This window comes from Morone saxatilis, unplaced genomic scaffold, assembly GCF_004916995.1.
Source record: "Morone saxatilis isolate NCDOM2014 unplaced genomic scaffold, NCSU_SB_2.0 Contig24, whole genome shotgun sequence".
Lineage (NCBI taxonomy): Eukaryota > Metazoa > Chordata > Actinopteri > Moronidae > Morone > Morone saxatilis.
In genome coordinates, this window is record NW_023339807.1 from 16218349 (window position 1) to 16236379 (window position 18031).

General features: G+C 39.8%; 3 protein-coding genes across 3 annotated transcripts in view; 1 reads left to right on the forward strand and 2 right to left on the reverse strand.

The window, feature by feature from the left end:
- mboat7 (membrane bound O-acyltransferase domain containing 7) overlaps positions 1–1034 on the reverse strand; it is an 8457-nt gene extending 7423 nt beyond the window's left edge. Inside the window, exon 1 of the mRNA XM_035671593.1 lies at positions 886–1034. The gene's annotated coding sequence lies outside the window, so the exon portion shown is untranslated. The remainder of the gene's footprint in view (positions 1–885) is intronic.
- Positions 1035–1382: 348 nt separating this feature from the next.
- Positions 1383–3674, reverse strand: rps9 (ribosomal protein S9). The gene is made up of 5 exons (XM_035671595.1): positions 3629–3674; positions 2724–2836; positions 2506–2628; positions 2145–2331; positions 1383–1638 (listed from the first exon to the last, which is right to left on the reverse strand). Exons 2-5 carry the CDS (start codon positions 2818–2820, stop codon positions 1461–1463), a joined length of 585 nt encoding a protein of 194 aa, XP_035527488.1. The 5' UTR covers positions 2821–2836; positions 3629–3674; the 3' UTR covers positions 1383–1460.
- A 1132-nt stretch (positions 3675–4806) lies between these two features.
- On the forward strand, positions 4807–18026 carry rbfox1l (RNA binding fox-1 homolog 1, like). Its single transcript, XM_035671597.1, has 12 exons — positions 4807–5234; positions 11298–11534; positions 14879–15058; positions 15520–15573; positions 15667–15759; positions 15845–15914; positions 15997–16056; positions 16148–16283; positions 16371–16410; positions 16502–16569; positions 17307–17388; positions 17492–18026. The coding sequence occupies exons 1-12, from the start codon at positions 5148–5150 to the stop codon at positions 17534–17536; spliced, it is 1152 nt and encodes a 383-aa protein (XP_035527490.1). The 5' UTR covers positions 4807–5147; the 3' UTR covers positions 17537–18026.
- Positions 18027–18031: the final 5 nt, after the last annotated feature.

An 18031-nucleotide genomic window follows, 5' to 3' on the forward strand; every position in this document is an offset into this window, starting at 1 on the left:
CAAACTTAGTTACATACAAATTAGTGGTTGGGACACAGTTACACCACTGAAGTCTGAGGAAATATTATTAGTACTGTCTGTTTTTCCAGCCAACATTTTTGCAGCCACATCTTGTTTATAAGTCTTATTATTAAAAGATAGACTTTTTTTTTTTATCTACCATTTCTCTCTCTCTATTTGCATTTGTAATTGTGAGAGGTTTGCCACCATAAGTGGTAACTTCAGCAGCCACAATAAAGATAAAATCTTCAGGATGTATTTCACAATACACTTCTCAACTGAGGACATTTCCGGTGAGTTATATGCAACAGCAGCTTTTAACACTGCTGCAGCAAAATGTGACATTAGTTTGAACGCTGGTCGAATAAAAGCTTCGATGAAGAGACGAAATGCAAAAGGGGACAACGCACGCCAATATTACATAACACGGAACAGCATGTGGGGACTTGCTGCTCCTGAATACAGTGCCATAGGAGAAAGCTGGGGCAAACAGCTGCTTCTTTGAGCCCTTTCATTAGGTGCAAGGTAAACAGTATAAATGAGCAGTTTAATTCACTCAGAAACATCAGCTCACAGCTCACTAACATGCGTCCACAATCACTCCCATGCCTGCAAAAAAGCTTCTTCCAGGTGACTTCACTTTAAGCTCGCAGCAACATAGCCCGACAGATTATGGCCGTCTTTAAATGTCGTGACAGATGATAAAAACAGCAGCTGATAGTGGTTTTGAGAGGTTAACCCGCAGTATGGATGTATTGACTACTACAGGTATGTAAGTTCACATAACAAACATTAGCATCGGGAGTCCAAACTAAACAGCAGCTATCACCAGAGAGCGGCCGTTAAAATGAGCAACCGCTGGTTTAAAAGCTTCCTCGTACTCACATTAATAACGTGTTCAATCACCACGGGTTAACGACGATCCGGTCTCCGGTAAAAGCTCGTACAACCACCGACCCATTCACACCGCTGACACAGGAGGAGCGCCCTTCCTGGTTCATGTAAAATGACGTCACCCGCTGGACGTAGGCGGAACCATTCCAGCTGTAGGGGTGCGGACTGTACCATTCTGACTTTTAAGAGTTACACTACTAAACCGAGGATTTCTAAGCTAATGCCATTTGTGAAGTGAATCACTTCCTTTATTATGCTATAATTATATTTACACCTTTTATATGTCCTTATTATGAGACAGAATTAATACAACTTCTGTTTTTTTTATACAAGTTTTATATCTGCATATCCATTTTTTCCAACTTACATACTGCCTCTCCTCTATTCCTGTTGTGCTAATTGTCATTGTTAACGTAGTTTCATTTTGGATGCAAACCCCAAATGACAAAGTCTGTCTAAGTCTAAAAGAAAAAACAAATACAACTCAGTTCTCTGGTCAGACCAAACATTTATTTAAATTTTTTTGACAGGAAGTATCAGAACACACTCCCTGGACGTCATCCTTCTTAATCTTCCTCCTCGTCGTCGGCTCCTCCAGCTCCACCCTGGCCCTTCTTGGCATTCTTTCTCTTGACGCGGCCTGGGCGTCCGCCACCGTACGGAGACCTCAGGGAGAAGTCGATGTGCTTCTGGCTGTCCAGGCGAACCACAAAGGATGGGATGTTCACCACCTGCTTGCGCACACTGCCAAGAAAGAGATAAAGAGGGGAGGAGTTTAGAAATCCTTCAAAATAAGTCTGTTTCACGTTTTATATAAAATCTTAAACATATAGATGGGCTAGTGCCATCAGTTTACTGCAGGCTTCATTGACGAGGAATTCTTGACACCACAGAAAATCTGACATAACATAAGCTTAAATCATCAGCCTGAGTATTTGGTACAATCACAACACGAGGTGTAGTGAATACTGTAATTGCCCGAGGTGCAATCCCCCTACCTTACCTGACAGCCACCACACCTCAGTGGCACAGTCGCAGCCCTCTGCGGCAGGATTGGCTCTGGGCAATGTTTACTGACAAGGTATACGGTTTTGATACCGAATTGACCTTGCTGAAAAGATTAACTGATCTCAGCGGACGGCATTACAAGTTGACGGTCCTCTGATGGAAGAGGAAGCATTGAGAGATTCTCAGAAGACTGCGACCCCCTTTATTATCTGCTGTTGTTCCACAGGAGCCTTAGAGCTTACCGAATGTGCCTCTGACGGATAAGGACACGGGCATGGTGGATGCTCTTGGCAAGTCCCAGCTTGAAGACCTGTGTCTGCAGCCTCCTCTCCAAGAAGTCTTCAACCTTCAGACCCAGGATGTAATCGAGCTTCATCTTACCCTCGTCCAGCACACCGATCCTCACCAGACGCCTGAGCAAAGCATTACCTGGAAGACGACACAGCAGCCGTTTACAAAACCATACAGGCACGTGTACAGAGCGTGTCGTAATTTTATAATAAAGGCCTCATTCACGAGGAATTCTTGACACCATTGGGAAGTCTGACAAGTGATAGTTAAATCATCGGCCAATATACTGATCAAGCATGTATTTGAATCTACCTTCAAACAGACGCTTGGGGTCCTTCTCGTCAAGAGTCAGCAGCTCTCTGGCAGCTTTACGAATCTTGGCCAGGGTGAACTTGACCCTCCACACCTCACGCTTGTTCCTCAGTCCATACTCGCCTTTAAAACAGAAGGGAGAGTAAACAAAGTTCACGCTTCAGTGCGGCCTACGGTAACACATTCTGCCCACTGGTGTATAATAAAACACAACATACCAATGAGTTTCAACTCCTGGTCGAGACGGGACTTCTCGAAAGGACGGCGGGGGGTGACATATGTCTTGCGACAAACCCAACTTCTGGCAACGGGCATGGCGGCTTAGAAGTGCCTGCAACATCAGGACATTATAGACATTAAGTTAGACAGTAAAAGTTAAAAATTTCACAACAGATGGATAAAATAATATTACTGACAAGGTATACGGTATAAAAAAATATTCTTCTTTTACATAGGCAACTAAAATTGTGCAATATTTTATCTACGGGGTTTTTTTTTATATATAAAAGTTTTATATCAACATCTTTTTTTCTCTCCCATTGTAACGTAATTTTATTTTGATGCAAATCCAAATGACAAATAGTCTGTAAGTCTAATATTCACAGCAGCAGTTACAACTACAGACTACCATAAGCTGATATTCTCTATTCAGATTGAATTAACTTAATTATACAAGTATAATATAGTAGACTAAACCATACTGACACATACCTCAATATCATGTGAACAGTAGTTTAAATGTAACTTGTCACAGGAATATGGATCCTAATTCAATGTGGCATTGACATTTGAGTCGCTGCTGAACCTCCCAATTACTAAAACCGCTACAGTTTAATTAAATAAGTGTTATTAAATAGGTTTGCAGCTGTAATAAATGATGTAAAAGTTAGAAACCGGCCGTGTCTCTGCCTCACGACTAGGCCGCAGCTGCACCACGTTGTTCACTGTGACAAACTAACGTTAGCTTAGCCGAATTAGCTTTTCCCATCAACAACCTACTACAAAATATCATCCGTCGGCTGATTAAAAGACGCGTTGGCTCGTACAACACGACTCCTGGGTGTTAAAGCGGTGTTAAAGCGGTGTTTGTGTTGTAAAGTGGCGTAAGGGCGGCAGTCCGTACCTGTCTCGCTCAGGCTCGCGCGGTAAAGAGGACGTTAAAGGAAGTCGCCGTTTACTTATAGGGCCGACGCACGAACTACATATCCCATCATGCACCTCTGCGCCCCGAACGGAAGTTGGAATGTTGGTCTTGCCGCACTCTGTTGGTCACACAGAAAACAACAGGTGCAAACCAGCCGAGGTCGCTTCAAATACACTGTTTGTGTGTTTGTGTCTGTTCTTTTATACTTAATGTAGCACTGTTTGTCTCTGTAACATCGGTCAACACTTATCACAGTCACTTGTTTTACACTATTTAATACAATACTTGCACTTTTAGTACTGGGCAGTTCACATACATATTTAGATATACAACCAATCATAATAGAATTATTAATTTGTCGGCTGATGTGCTTCGTCTGTTATATGTAACGTTAAATATTTGTTCTTTATTTTATCATCTTATGCCTATTATCGCGTGCTGCGTGTATTAGCCTGTGCATAATCTGCCAAAACAATCACATCTGTATAAAAAATCATGAATCAGAATCAGAATACTTTAATGAATCCAGGGTAAAAATTACTTTCGTTACAACTCCAGTTAAACATACAACATATATACATACAACATATAATATATTAAGAACATATATATTTATAAATAATAAATATATCTATATACACAAGGTAAAATGTACAGTTTTTAAAAGCTGTATCTATTGTACATACAACTCTTATTTTATTATATCTTGTGTTTTTTTTCTATTCTATTTTTATTTAATGTGTAAGATCTACTTTTCTTACCTGTTGTGTTGTATCTGGAGCTGCTGTAGCTAGTGAATTTCCCCAATGTGGGATCAATAAAGTCTATCTACTGACATGCAGATGTGTGTGTATCATAAATATGATTCATGTTGTCAAATACCTGAAGATAATGACAGACTTTCAGCTGTTAGTCTAAACCGTGGGACATACAACTTTTGGGGTACACAAAGAGTCAAATGACCTGCTTTTGGATTCAGGGTTTTCTCACTGACCTCCTGATGGGTAATCTGTTATTGTACAAGTGTGTGACACATAGTGAGACATCTTGCATGACAAAGTGTGTAAGACTGAGGGTGGTAAGGTGGTAAACTTAGAGAGAAGGACATGGGTGACTATTTATATAACTCTGAAATGGGACCCTGAGCATGTGTTTCTGTCTGTCAGGCTGCATGATCAACTGATGGACACACAGAAGCTCACTTGCTTTCTCTTTCAGTGCTCTATATCCTGTCTTTTCCGGACAGGACGTCGGTTATTTTGTGGACTTTCTTTGTGTTTTCTCCTTTGACTAATCTGCGAGGTTAAATAAGAGTCTTAACTTTCTTTCCCCTCGCCCTCTTGGATCTCCTGTTTTCTCTTGTTGGGATTTTTTTCCTCTTTTTTTCCAGCCTGATTGCCAGCTCTCTTGTGTGCATATCAATCCTTTCTTTTCCCCTGCTCTCCTTTTCCTCCCATCTTCCACCGTTCCCTGTCTCCTTGTGCGTAGTTTTTGGGCTATGCTCTCCTCACCCACTGTGATTCTCCAGCCTTATGGACTCCCTGTCTACCCACAGACAACCACATGCTACCCCAGCATAGTTCAGGTAATTTCTCCTTAACTTGCTCTGTAAACCCTCAAAGTCTCTCATCTCCTACTGCACATAAAGGTTTGTCTTCACAAGAAGGTATCATCAAATATCCAGTCTGTCAGGCATCTGGGAGCTTTACAGTGATTATTTGAGGTGACCCAGGATTCAGGGGTAGAAAATAAGACTGGATGTGTTATTATATGGATACACATTAAAACAAAATGCACAGTTGAATTAGTTTAGGGCTGCAACTAACAATTATTTTCATTACAGATTAATCTACTGATTATTTTTTAGAATTTATCAGCAAATTGTCAAAAATGTTGATCAGCAGGTTGTCACGTTGAAATGTTTAATCTTTTTAATTTACGAAATGAGCAAATACTCACATTTAAGAAGCTGAAACCAATTAAGTTTTAGAAACAATTACTTGATGATCAATTTCTGTTTATTTCTGTTGATCAACTAACCCTTTCAGCTCTAAATGAGTGTTTATTGTAACAGCTAATAGCTAATAAACCAGGACAACATATCCCAGTGAGGAGAGAAACATTTTACTCACCAGAAGAAACCAAAGGACATTTATTTCCTTGAACTAATGAGTCACATCTTACATATAATTTAGTTTAAAGTAAGTTAAGTTATTGATTCCTGTAGGTGATATATTACTTAGTAGTGGCTGAATATCTCATGCACAGCAGCAATCAGTGAGGCCTGATTGTATCTGGGCAAAGTACGCTGATTATGAAAGGTCTTATTTATTTAATAGTAAGGACACATTAGGGGTTATCTTTAGTCTAGTGGTCTCAGTGGTGCCAGCAAGTTGTATAAGTGTGTGTGTGTGTGCGTGCGTGCGTCTAAGTGTCCCTGACATACCATAAATGCCACAATGCATCTGGTATTTCTCTACCTTGTCTGTGTGCTTCACACCAACTGTATTTTTAGCCCTTCTCTCCTGAGCAGATAATCACAGGAGGAGATTCTGTCACCTATCTTGTTGTCTGCAGTCAGCTGTACTTAAAATAGGTGTAAAACCTGCCTGTTGTGCATTAATATTGATTGCTTAGCTGTTTGAACATAATGTTCATATCTATTTATTATTTAACAATATGTAGAGCGTAGGGCATATGTAAATCAGGTGTAGAGAGAGGTGTTATTTGTCATAGAGTTTTTATAGTTTTGTATTTTCATTATTTTTATTTTAAATTCAGTTTAGTTTCAGTTAGTTTCCAGAGTGGGTTTGCTCGTTTCAGTTTAGTTTATATTAATTCCTGTGTTAATATTGTTTAAAAATAGGTATTACAATACAAACACATTGAATCACAGTCTCAACAAACACAAAGACTCCTCTTGTTGTTTGTGTATTTGACCAAATTGACTAAAACTAAAGGCATTTCCTGTACATTTGTATTTTATTTTAGTTTGTTTTTTAATACTGTTTCAGAAGTCAAAAGTCTGTTTTTATTTCAGTTAACTAAAATGTTTTTTCACAGTTAGTTTTAGTTTTTAGTTATATAATATAATATATTATATAATGACCTTGATTTGGAGGTGACTGGAACCAAAACAGAGTTTCAGGCCTGAGTTTTAAGACTGAGATATTTTCCGAAACATATTGGCACATGCCGAACTTTTTATTACTTTAAAACATTATATCTTTAAGGAAGGAGTCTTCCTTGGGCGGTTTTCCACAGACATTTCTGTTTGATTGAAGTGCAGCATCTGTTTGAAATCCTGTCAGGGACCTTTGTCACGTGTCAGTTTTTTCCCTTCTGTTTCTCTCGTCTTAACTGTTTCTCTTTATTACTAACAACCTAATAAAAGACGGAAGTATCTTTTAAAATGCTATCAAAGGAACCTAAATAGAAGAAAGCAGGATGTAGAGAGTTAATGGATGAATGGATGGAAAGAGGAATATTTGGTTTCATTTAAGAAGCTACGTGTTAGGCAACATTTGCAACTTGGCCAGCACTAAAAGGCCACATCTGCAGTTAGAGTCGTGTGTGTGTGTAAATCCTGTGGCAGCTGTCCCAGCAGGCACCTGGCTCAGAGCCGTTGACCTCTGACCACGCACTGACAGCTGAGGAGGGAGACGAGAGAAAGAGGGAACAAATGGAAATCAAAAAAAGCCTGCAAGGAGGAGAGAGGGGACACAGAGTCTGTCCGCCTGCTGACACTGTGATACCGAATCAGGCTGGTAGTTGCAATCTGTGGGAATATAACAACAAGAGAGGGGAAATGGTGGTGATATCAGATTGTGTTATCTTTACTCATCTGTCTGTCACACATGGGTGGTGTCTCGAGATAAATGGGAGACAATATAGGCACAAGTTAGTGTTTGGAGACATGTTCCAGCATGAAACTGTAGCTAGCGCTGCCATGAATGGCTCAGCTGAGGCGTGACGGAGAATACATCCTTACAGCCGTACTTTCCACAATTAGACAGAATGACAACAACAAGCGTGATAGTAGGAGTAGGCTCTTCTTAGTAATGTTTCAATTGAAATTAATTTACATTTCTAGTATGTCTTCACAAGCCTCACTAGTGTCATGGCTCAAGTGTTTGTGATGTTGTGTGTGTGTAATGTGTGTTAGAAGGATGAAACCCTTCTAACACACCACGAGGTTCACATTCATGTCCCCCTCTGGATGAATTGTAATAACTAAGGTTATCCTCTCTGACCCATCATCTAGCATTATCACCAACATTTAAATTTAATTACTACTGGTTAATGACCAAATGTTAGCTACACAAAGATTGTTAACACTGAAAACATTATGCCTGCTTAAGAAATTGCCATTGTGAGAATATTAGCATGCTGATGTTAGCATTTAGCTCAAAGCAAAGCTGTGCCTATAAGTATCCTCACAGAGCCGCCGGCAAGGCTGCAGGCTCTTGGTTTTGTTTACATACTGTACAGAACATACATTACAAAACAAATTAGAAAGCAAAACATACGTAGGCTACTATGGTGAAATATTACAAACATAGCTGCAGTGTAATCATTGCTTTCCTCCACGTTCAGTGCTTGAAGTACACAGGTCTTAACACACACAGGCTGGGTGCTTTACGTCAGATCCCTGTAACAAACTGACAGACTGAGGAATGAAAACGTTCTGTAATCTGTTCAGTCTAACCTGCTGATATTCACAAAAGAATAACACAAGAAAGGTCTGATGTAGTTATGTAAATGTAGCCAGCTGGAGAGACCCGTAATGAATGTTCCTTCAACTATGCTTCTTCCAGTTCCTTCTTTATTGTACTGCATCTACATATCTCTAATTGTTCACACCTCTTGTGAGCAACAGCTGATTGAGAGATACATGAGAGGTTATGAAATGATAGTGGAGTGAGTTTTTAATTATGAGAAATCCTTCTAAATCCTAAAGCTGGCTGACAAACTTGTGGCATTTTGGATGTAAGGCAACACGTAGATATAAGTTTAACATCAGTCAGGATACAGAGACTGAATAACTTCTATAATCCTTTGATTATGTAGAACTATTAATATAGCAAATAAAAAAACATGCTTGAGTGAAGGAATAGTTTGACTTTTTGGGGAAATATGAGATGAAAGGATCAATACCATATACAGCCAGCAGCCAGTTAGTTTAGCTTAGCATAAAGATAAATACTGTAAAAACATGAGAGTGGTATCAATCTTTGGGTAAATAAGCTCCAAAATGTTAAACTGTTCCTTTAACAGTAAAATTCTACATTCAAAAATGTGCTCCTAAAGTAGTTAAATGTTTTCAAAAGTACTTCATTACAATGTTATGTTCGCTGGAGGGGAATTTAGTCTCAATGCGTCATATCGATTATGAAGAAATGTGGGGATTTTCCAGGATTGGATTTTAAAGATTTTGTTTTACTGCATAACAAACTTTTCTCACATCTTTTCTATCTTCATATTGGATTGGAACATTGAAAAAAAAAAGTATTTTATTGGGTTATTTCATTGTTTATGTAAAATCTTAACCTGAAAGGATTAGAAAGATACACTAAACAATAAAGTAGGCTACTAGTTATTTGAAAGTATGTTTGAGAGTAAATGTACTTTATGTGATTATCTGTGTTTTTCTTCTCCTTTAAGGCCACCAAAGCACCGTTTATAACTCTTAATTATTTGAGCACCAAGTCACAAATATTACTTGGAACATAGGGCTTGCTTACTTGGAACATAATGGAAGTACTGTTTTTGCAGCAGACGTTAAATATTTTACAGCACTGGTTATCCCACAGATGTTACACAGGGCATAACACAAAGCAGAAATAAAGATAAAATCATTTTAAAGGGTAAAGCCCTGAGTTACTTGAAAGGCAACCAAACATACTCCACATAGCATGAGGGGAACATTGGGATATATTGTTTAAACATTTTTTTTTTTTTTAAGTAAAAGTAATGAAACCTTGTGGCCTCCAAAGTGATATTCTTAGAGTCGACCTTTAGCATGATATACTGTCTCCGAACTGAAGGAGCATTTATATTCACTTCATCTTGGGCTTGGGGGGGGGGGGGGGGACGAGCTCTGCAGTCTAAAGACTTGTATGTGTGGTGTGTTCATAAGTGTGTAAAGTGAAGGCAGTGTGCAGTGGGGGGGCGGGGGGGGGGGGTTGAGGGGATTGACAGTTACAGATGACCACACAGCTGGTGTGGCCCCCTGGTGCCTTTTGCTCTGGCAATCATTGGATGTGATTGGTGGATGAGTGGAACTTATGGTGCAGTAGGCGGGTGGTCAGCTGGCATTAAAACATGCTGCAGTTGTTGAACAATGCATCAGAGGTCGAGGAATGCAGTGAAGGGGTAAGACAATGCTTTCGGCTCCTAGTCGGGTAATTCACTTGTATCAAGGCTGTGTGGTTGTTCTCTGTTTCTGTGCAGTTTAGATCTGTTTTCATGTGTGCTAAGATGTACATTTGTCAGTTAAATTATCTAATTTACTTGAAGAATTTAACATTTGTTTGTATTTTCAGTGTTATTTGACTGAGATGAGGCTGTAGAGTGTTTGTCTAAGTCATGGTTTGAGACACGCATACTTCAACCCCTCTTATAGCTTTAAGTATGGCTGCAACTAACTTATGTTCATCATTAAATGGTCTATTATTTTTTCAACTTAGCTAATTATTTATTCTGTAAAATGTCAGGAAATAGTTTAAAATGTCCATCAAAATGTCTCTGGTTCTTTTGTCCGACTGTCTAAAAAAAGTCAATTTTACAATGAATGTAACATTATTTGGCAATTGTTTCAGTTCTAGCTGTGAGCAGTAGTGATAGAGATAGTCCTATCTTTCACTTCACTAAAAGTAGCATTAACAGTGCCGAAATAAGTAAAATTCCTCCATTCAAAAGTTTACTTATTCAGTAAAAGTATAAAAGTATTAGAAGGGCATCAGAATGTACTTTATATATAAAGTGCAAAAAGTAAAAATTGTCAATTGTCAAGTTTTAGAATAATTTATATTATATGACTGGATTATAACTATTTATGCATGAATGTGTTCATCACTTGAAATGCTGCAGCTGGTAAAGGTGGAGCGAGTTTTATTTGCTATGCTCTTATCTTAACCTACAATGATACATCATGGTTTATTTAGTAATTCTATGTTGTGTTATTAATCAGTTCAGATCAAATAAATGCAGTGGAGTAAAAGTGTTACATGTCCCTCTGAAGTATAAAGTAGCAGGAAATGGAAATAATCTAGTAAAATACGTCAAAATTGTACTTAGGTGAAGTGTTTGAGTAAAAGTACTTCCACTACTGGCAGTTAGAGATCTTTTTAATTTCAGTTTTTGAACTAAAGTTAAAAACATTTGAGCTTAAACAAGCCTGTGGACATTTAGAGCAGAGGCACTTTTCAACATCATGTGTGTTATCTGATGTTTGTTTACGCATCATAAACTATTAATTAAAACAATTTATTATTGTGACAGCAGAAGAGCTCTAGCAGTAACAACATGGTGGTTAGTTTGTTTACACTTCTGACATCTGATACCTAGTCTGGTCATTTAGTGAATAAATTCTCCCACTCTCTCTTTCCTCTCTCTCTCCTCTCTCTCTCCTCTCTCTCTTCCTCAGGGAGGCCCCACACAGGAGGGCGGCCCCGGCAGCGGCGACCCCGCCCTGTCTCAGGTCTACGCCCCTCCTCCCTCCTACCCCCCGCCAGGTCAGGGTCCGCCAGCGCCTGCGGGCAGACTCCCACCTCTTGATTTTAGCTCTGCACATGCCAGTTCAGAGTACTCCGAACATCCCCAACTCAGAATCTATCAGGGCCCTCAGCTCGAAGGGGCGGAGGCTCTTGCATCCAGTAACACGGTAAGAACAGTTTGAGAAAGGAATTTGCATCCTGACAAAAAATTCATTCCCCAATAAAATATGATCTTCAGTAAGTTAATGTGAGAAGAAGCCCTGCTGCTTCAGGTACATCCATAGGTCCTATCAGAGGAACATGGCAAGATAGAGTTTCCCTCTATATTTAGAGATCCACTTCTACTGTTGTGTCCATGTACGGGAATGCCGCTCACACTCAGTACAGCAAAGTGAGGATGGGGGGGGTGGGGGCAGCTGAGTGGGGATTTGTTGTTGAAAATAAATCCCCACGTTTCCTTCTCCCCTGTGTCTTATTTAGAAGGCAATAAAACAGATCATCTTTCAAGAGCTGTGAAATCTGTGTTGATATTGACAGTTTACAGTTAAATGTGTAACACTTTGTATGTCATGTTTTTGGCTTGTGCATCCAATCCAGAAATCAAAACTATAAGGTACAATATGGTTTAATGTTTCCTTTTTGCTTAAGTGGAAAAGTGAATTGAAATATAGTTGCAGTAGATTAGTAATGAGTTGTATGTTCATTTTGTTTCATATTCATATGGTGCCATTTTGTCTGCAATTGTGTCCTTAAAGTCTTTGTTTCTTAAGTAAGTGAAAACATCTGTGGACTAAAATCTTTTCAACCTGGTTCCAATAAAAAAAAACTCACTTCCAAGTATTTTATAAAATCAAATTGGTCCAGACAGAAATATCTTAACAATTTGCAGAGACATTTCGTGTCGCCAGGAGAGGTTCACATTTTTGTTTTGATTGAAATATAATAAAACTATTGGATGGATTACCATTCAATTTTCTACACATATTCAAGGGCCCAAGAGCAGGGGTTCCCAAAATCATTCATGTCATAGACCCCCACAATAGATATAGATTAGACCATGGACCCCCTAGTTTGAGAGGATTTTCTCTCAACAAATTCCCTCTGAATATTTGTTTTATTTTTAGGTTTCAAGATTATAAAGTATTTGTAGTCAATCAGTAAATACCAATCAATAAAAACAACCAACCCCATTTCTTCTGTTGCTGTTCCAGCGTCCAAAAAATGTGATATAAGTTATTATATAAGTACTTTTGCTGGAGATCCCCAACAACCCATTCAAGGACCTCTGTTGGTCCCCGAACCCCAGTTTGCCACCACTGCCCTAGAGGATAAATCCTAATGACTTTGGTAATCCTCTGACCTCTAGCGCCATCATCAGGTCATAATTTCAGTTCGTTTTACACTTTTATGACCAAATACCTGCAAAACTGAAGACATTCCCATCGACCTCAGCCACTGGCTACTTTGTGTTTAGCGCTAATTAGCAAATGTTAGCATGCTAACAGGATAAACCAAGATTTAGCATATTAGCATGCTAACATGGCAAACATTATACTTGCTAATCATCAGCATATTAGTGTTGTCATTGTGAGGATTTACTAACATGCAGCACGTGTAGACTCTGGTGTTTTCCATACACTAGATTCTTTGAATATATGATTTCATTTGGAAACAGGTTGAAATATAAGATAATCAGGGTTTTAGGGCTCCATTTCGACATAAGTTAGTATTCTTTTCAGAGCAGAATCAAATCTCCTTCAGGTATGAAAACATCCACTAGGATGGAGATTGTGTTTAGTCTGCTCTGTCGTGCTGCAGCACATCTCTCTTCTTACTCTCATAAATGGTGTTTTGTGGCCCCATCTATATATTTTATTACTAGAGCCCCTGACATACTTGGGTCCGTGCTGATTTTCGGAGAAAGTTGAGACGTCGCCATGGAGGGAGGGGGTCAAAGGGGGAGGCTGACCAGATGACCCCCCTTTCCCCCCTCTGAAATATCGCTCAGGTCCAGAAACACATTTCTGCATCGTGACATGACACCACCACCCAACTCAACCCTCTGTCCCTGTCTCCCACTCCCCTCCACTGTAGCCTGTCTGTGGTGTGTGTGCGTGTGTGTGTGTGTGCGTGCGTGGATGTGATGCTGTCTACAGTAGTTAGCCATGGCAAGCCAGCGTAGCGTAATCCAGTGGCCTGTGTGTAAAACGCTCCCCCTGTGTGAATGTGTCTCTGTACCTTTTTCTGTCTATCCCCAACTTATTAATTATGCCCCCTTTTCAAATGACCTTTAACCCTTGGCAGAAAAGCAGCACCGTGACCCCAGACTGACCCCTTGTGGAACGTTCAGTTTTGATCTCTGCCCCCTTATCCCCTCCATCACCCTTCTTTCCTTTTCAAGCTTTTTGCGCACATTCTTTGCCTTGTTTACTTTGGTTTAATTTTATTCCTCACTGCTGCACTGAGGCCTTTTTACACTATTTGCCTCTTGATACTAGAATGCTAATACTCAAATCTTCACTTCTGCATAAAGGACTGCCATTTTTTCACATATCAGTATTTTTCCTGTAATTTCTTCTTTGCTTTTTAATGTTTCTTTTTCTTTCCAATCCGCTCCGCTCTCACTTCCTTGCAGACCTTTTTACTCTCTAATTTTCTTGTTTGGACTTCATTTGTCTTAAAAACATATATTTAACATTTCTTTCTTTTTTATGCCGGTTGACCAACACACACGCACATACACGTGCACACACTAGCATCGTGGTGCATTGTGGGATAGTGAATGTTTTGGTTTTGGCACATTAGGCCTTGAATTTTTCTGCATGGGGCAATTTTAATTAGATTAATATTACCATAGTTTTATATGTATTTTACAGATTGTTACAACTGCTTAGATAATATGATAATACTCGTGCACTAAGTTGCAGTCTTTCTTGTTTTGCAGGGGAGCCAGAACTTTATTTAACTCTCTTTGCCACAGCTTGAGTGAGCATAAATAGTTTTAGTTTCAGACATATTTGTTTATTGTTAGTCTTTTTACTCCGTCAGGCATGTATTCAGAGACGCCTCACTAAAATGGAGCCCTTTTCATGCCTCACATTTGCCTGAGAGGGATCACTGGTTGCTGAATGCTCTTTGAACTTTGGTTTGAATCACTTGACTTCATGAAAATGATCTTTGCCTAATGCCATGTGATGCTTACGCAACTGAAGTTTTACAGAATTCTCTGAAAGACGCTGCAGAATTTGGTTTGTGAACTGACTTTTATGGTTTTTTCCCCCCTCTTCCTTCTTTGCTTTTCTACTGATGTCCTCTCCCCGTTTTTTCCTCACACTCACTCTCATCCCATTCATACTCTTTCTTTTTCCATCTTTTGTTTTCCATCTTTCTGTTTTTGTTTGTTTTTTCACGTCCTCTTCCTTCTTCTCCATTCTTCTTCTATCCACATGCTCGCTTCCTCTCCTCCTCCTCCTCCTCCCCTCCTCCTGTTTTCATACTTTCTCACTGTCAGGAGGATGCTTTGGCCCCTGTGACCTCTGACCCCCAATCTCTGAGCGTGTCGGTGTCATCAGGGGGCGGAGCAGGAAGTGGAAGTGATGAGGAGGGGTCAGGTAAGGCCCAACCGAAACGCCTCCACGTCTCCAACATCCCGTTCCGCTTCAGAGACCCAGACCTCCGCCAGATGTTTGGGGTATGAATTTAACTATCACAAATTTAAACTGTTAAAAAATAACTGTTTCCATATTGGAAAACTAAACTAAAGGTCCAGTGTGTAACATTTTGGAGGATCTGTTGGCAGAAAGGGAATAAAATATTCATAGGTATGTTTTCATTAGTGTTTAATCACCTGAAAATAAGAATCTTTTGTGTTTTCGTTACCTTAGAATGAGCCCTTTCTATCTACAGTGGGAGGTTGCCATGTTTCTTTAGTAGCCCAGAAAGAACAAACCAAGGCTGTAGTGTTAGCCAGTGTATAGTTTCACAGTTTTCATGCAAATTTCACAGCCACCATAGTCACACAGGAGAATGGCAAGGGAGTTGCAATCAGCAACTAAACAGCTAAATCCTACGCACTGGTCCTTTAAATCATCTCCTCTGTGTATAAGTTAAATCTATTATAGTCACATTAAATACTTATTCTCACATTTTCAGCAATTTGGCAAGATCCTTGATGTGGAAATTATCTTCAATGAGAGGGGGTCCAAGGTGAGCATCACAGAAATATTATCAGACTAGAAGAAGATTTTAAATGAACAAAACTAGAATATTAAAAACAATATGGCCGTGTGAACTTCGCAGGGCTTCGGGTTTGTCACCTTCGAAAGTGCAGCTGAGGCCGACCGGGCAAGAGAAAAGCTGAATGGGACGATCGTGGAAGGGAGAAAGATCGAGGTGAGAGAGAATTTCCTGCTATTTGTACGTTTCCACTTTAATATTCTACATAATTATGCTTTATGTGCTGTTTTTGTCTCCCCAGGTTAACAATGCCACTGCAAGAGTAGTGACCAAGAAGCCCCAGACGCCTCTTGTGAATGGTGATATTTCAAGTAAGACATTGCACTGGATTCTGGGAGGCTTCTGTTTATATCTGGTGGAAGAAAAACTCACTCTCATTTCTTTTCTCTGTAGCTTCTGGATGGAAGATCAACCCTGTCATGGGGGCGATGTACGCACCTGAACTCTACACAGGTAAGTTCCTCTCTGTGACACTGATTGTTATTAGATCACCAGCGTTGTGCAATCCCCTTTTTCTACAATTTGTTCCTCTCTGTTTCTTTAGTTGCTAGTTTCCCGTACCCTGTAGCAACTCCCACACTGGCCTACCGGGGCTCTGCGCTGCGTGGTCGAGGCAGGGCCGTCTACAACACGATTCGCTCTGCTGCAACCACACCTGCTGCTGTGCCTGCCTACCCCGGGTAAGACACTGTGACCAAGTACAAGAACCTGTTCTGTAATATTCAATCACTGCTAAACCTTTCAATATTTTTCTTCACTTTTATCAGGGTGGTTTATCAGGATGGACTGTATGGAGCAGAAGTTTATGTAAGTGGCTGCACACATTTGCTCATTAAAGTCATTTTAAAGTCATTAAGTGCTGTAGCCGTACTCATGTTATTTTATTTTTCCTGTGCAGGGTGGCTATCCTACAGCTTACAGAGTGGCTCAATCAGCATCTGCTGCCACAGCAACCTACAGTGATGGGTAGGCACATCAGCACCACACACCTCAAACCAGTGTTTATTTCTGGTGTGACAGTCAGAGGATGAGGAGTCTTTTCTGTGTATCAGGATTTATGGCGGTGTTTATTGTCTTTATACACTAGAGAGCCTAGTTTAGTTTTCAACTGCGTGAGAAGTATCAGTATCTGCCTCAACATGCTCTTTCACATTTTTACTATGTGGTTTTTGTGATAATTTCACTTGCAAACAGAAACATCTCAAGTTATTTTGAGCCTTTCAAATTCTGTCTGTAAGAGATTGATTTTATGCTTTAAATACACATTTTATTGTGTAAAAGAAACTTTAACAAATTGGTACACAACTGCCATTTTGTAGGCTACAGTTGAAATGTACCGTTTGTTGTCTGTTCCCCAAACAACAATATATAAAATACTTTATGGATTTTCGGCAGTAAAAAGTTATCAGATGAGTGAAAAACACATCTGAATATATAAATAAATAAATACTACAGCTTTTTACTTTAATTTCTTCTACTTTGACTTCTTTTAGGCATTTAAAACATAATATAATCAAAGAGTGTGGAGAAGGCCACTGTGGGAGGAGAACTTATAAAAATATATAATTGAGCAGCTAAATTAATAAATAAAGAAGGTCAATGAGGAGGTTGAGGTCACACTAGACTCATGACCTCAGCCTGTCTAAAAATCCTGGCTACTGCAGACAACAACATTCACATCTGTTTCTCATGTTTTTGACCAGATACGGACGGGTTTACGCCACAGCTGCAGACCCTTATCACCACTCAGTTGGACCAACAACAACATATGGCGTTGGTACAATGGTGAGTCAGAACATACACAGCCAGCCTCTGTTAAAAGCTCTCATGTTACACCGTGTTAAGAACGACCCCCTGGTCACACCTGGCATACTGCTTCTGTCAACAGGCCAGTTTGTACAGAGGAGGATACAACCGCTTCACCCCATACTGAGCCGCCCCGGCTGTGGGAGGGGAGCTAGAGACATCTCTCTTGAACTCTGGGATTGGCTGATCTGATGTGGACGCTGCAGGACAGATTGTGAGATCCTTAAACTTTGGAAATGTGGAAATGGTTTTACCTCCCGAATCCATCACAACATTTCCTCGAGAGACTAAACAGACTGAAGTTGTAAATACCGTAGGACCCATTTACTGCCCATTCGACTGATGAATACTTAGCACCTGGAAGAGGGTGTTGTGTAATATATAAACAGTTGGTGAATTGTTTTCTGGATTTAAAGAGTGTTGGTAGATGGCTCACACTACAGAAGGGAGTTGGGGGGTGAAAATACTGTGAGAAAGATTTTATTTTGTGAGTAATATCTGGGATTTTTCACGGGTCAAACTGTACAAAAAAAGAACATTTTGTGCAATGTTAAATGACTTATTTTTGATGGTAATTATTTACTAAAATCTCTGTTTGAGTGTTTGTGTGTGTGAGTGTGTG

Coding starts and splice junctions, on each gene's coding strand:
- rps9 (XM_035671595.1), bottom strand. CDS start 2,820: ATGCCCGTTGCCAGAAGTTGGGTTTGTCGCAAGACATATGTCACCCCC. Junction 2,332..2,505: donor CCCCAAGCGTCTGTTTGAAG/GTAGATTCAAAT, acceptor GTCGTCTTCCAG/GTAATGCTTTGCTCAGGCGT. Junction 1,639..2,144: donor ATCCGTCAGAGGCACATTCG/GTAAGCTCTAAG, acceptor CTTTCTTGGCAG/TGTGCGCAAGCAGGTGGTGA.
- rbfox1l (XM_035671597.1), top strand. CDS start 5,148: ATGCTCTCCTCACCCACTGTGATTCTCCAGCCTTATGGACTCCCTGTC. Junction 11,535..14,878: donor CTCTTGCATCCAGTAACACG/GTAAGAACAGTT, acceptor TCTCACTGTCAG/GAGGATGCTTTGGCCCCTGT. Junction 15,059..15,519: donor ACCTCCGCCAGATGTTTGGG/GTATGAATTTAA, acceptor TCACATTTTCAG/CAATTTGGCAAGATCCTTGA.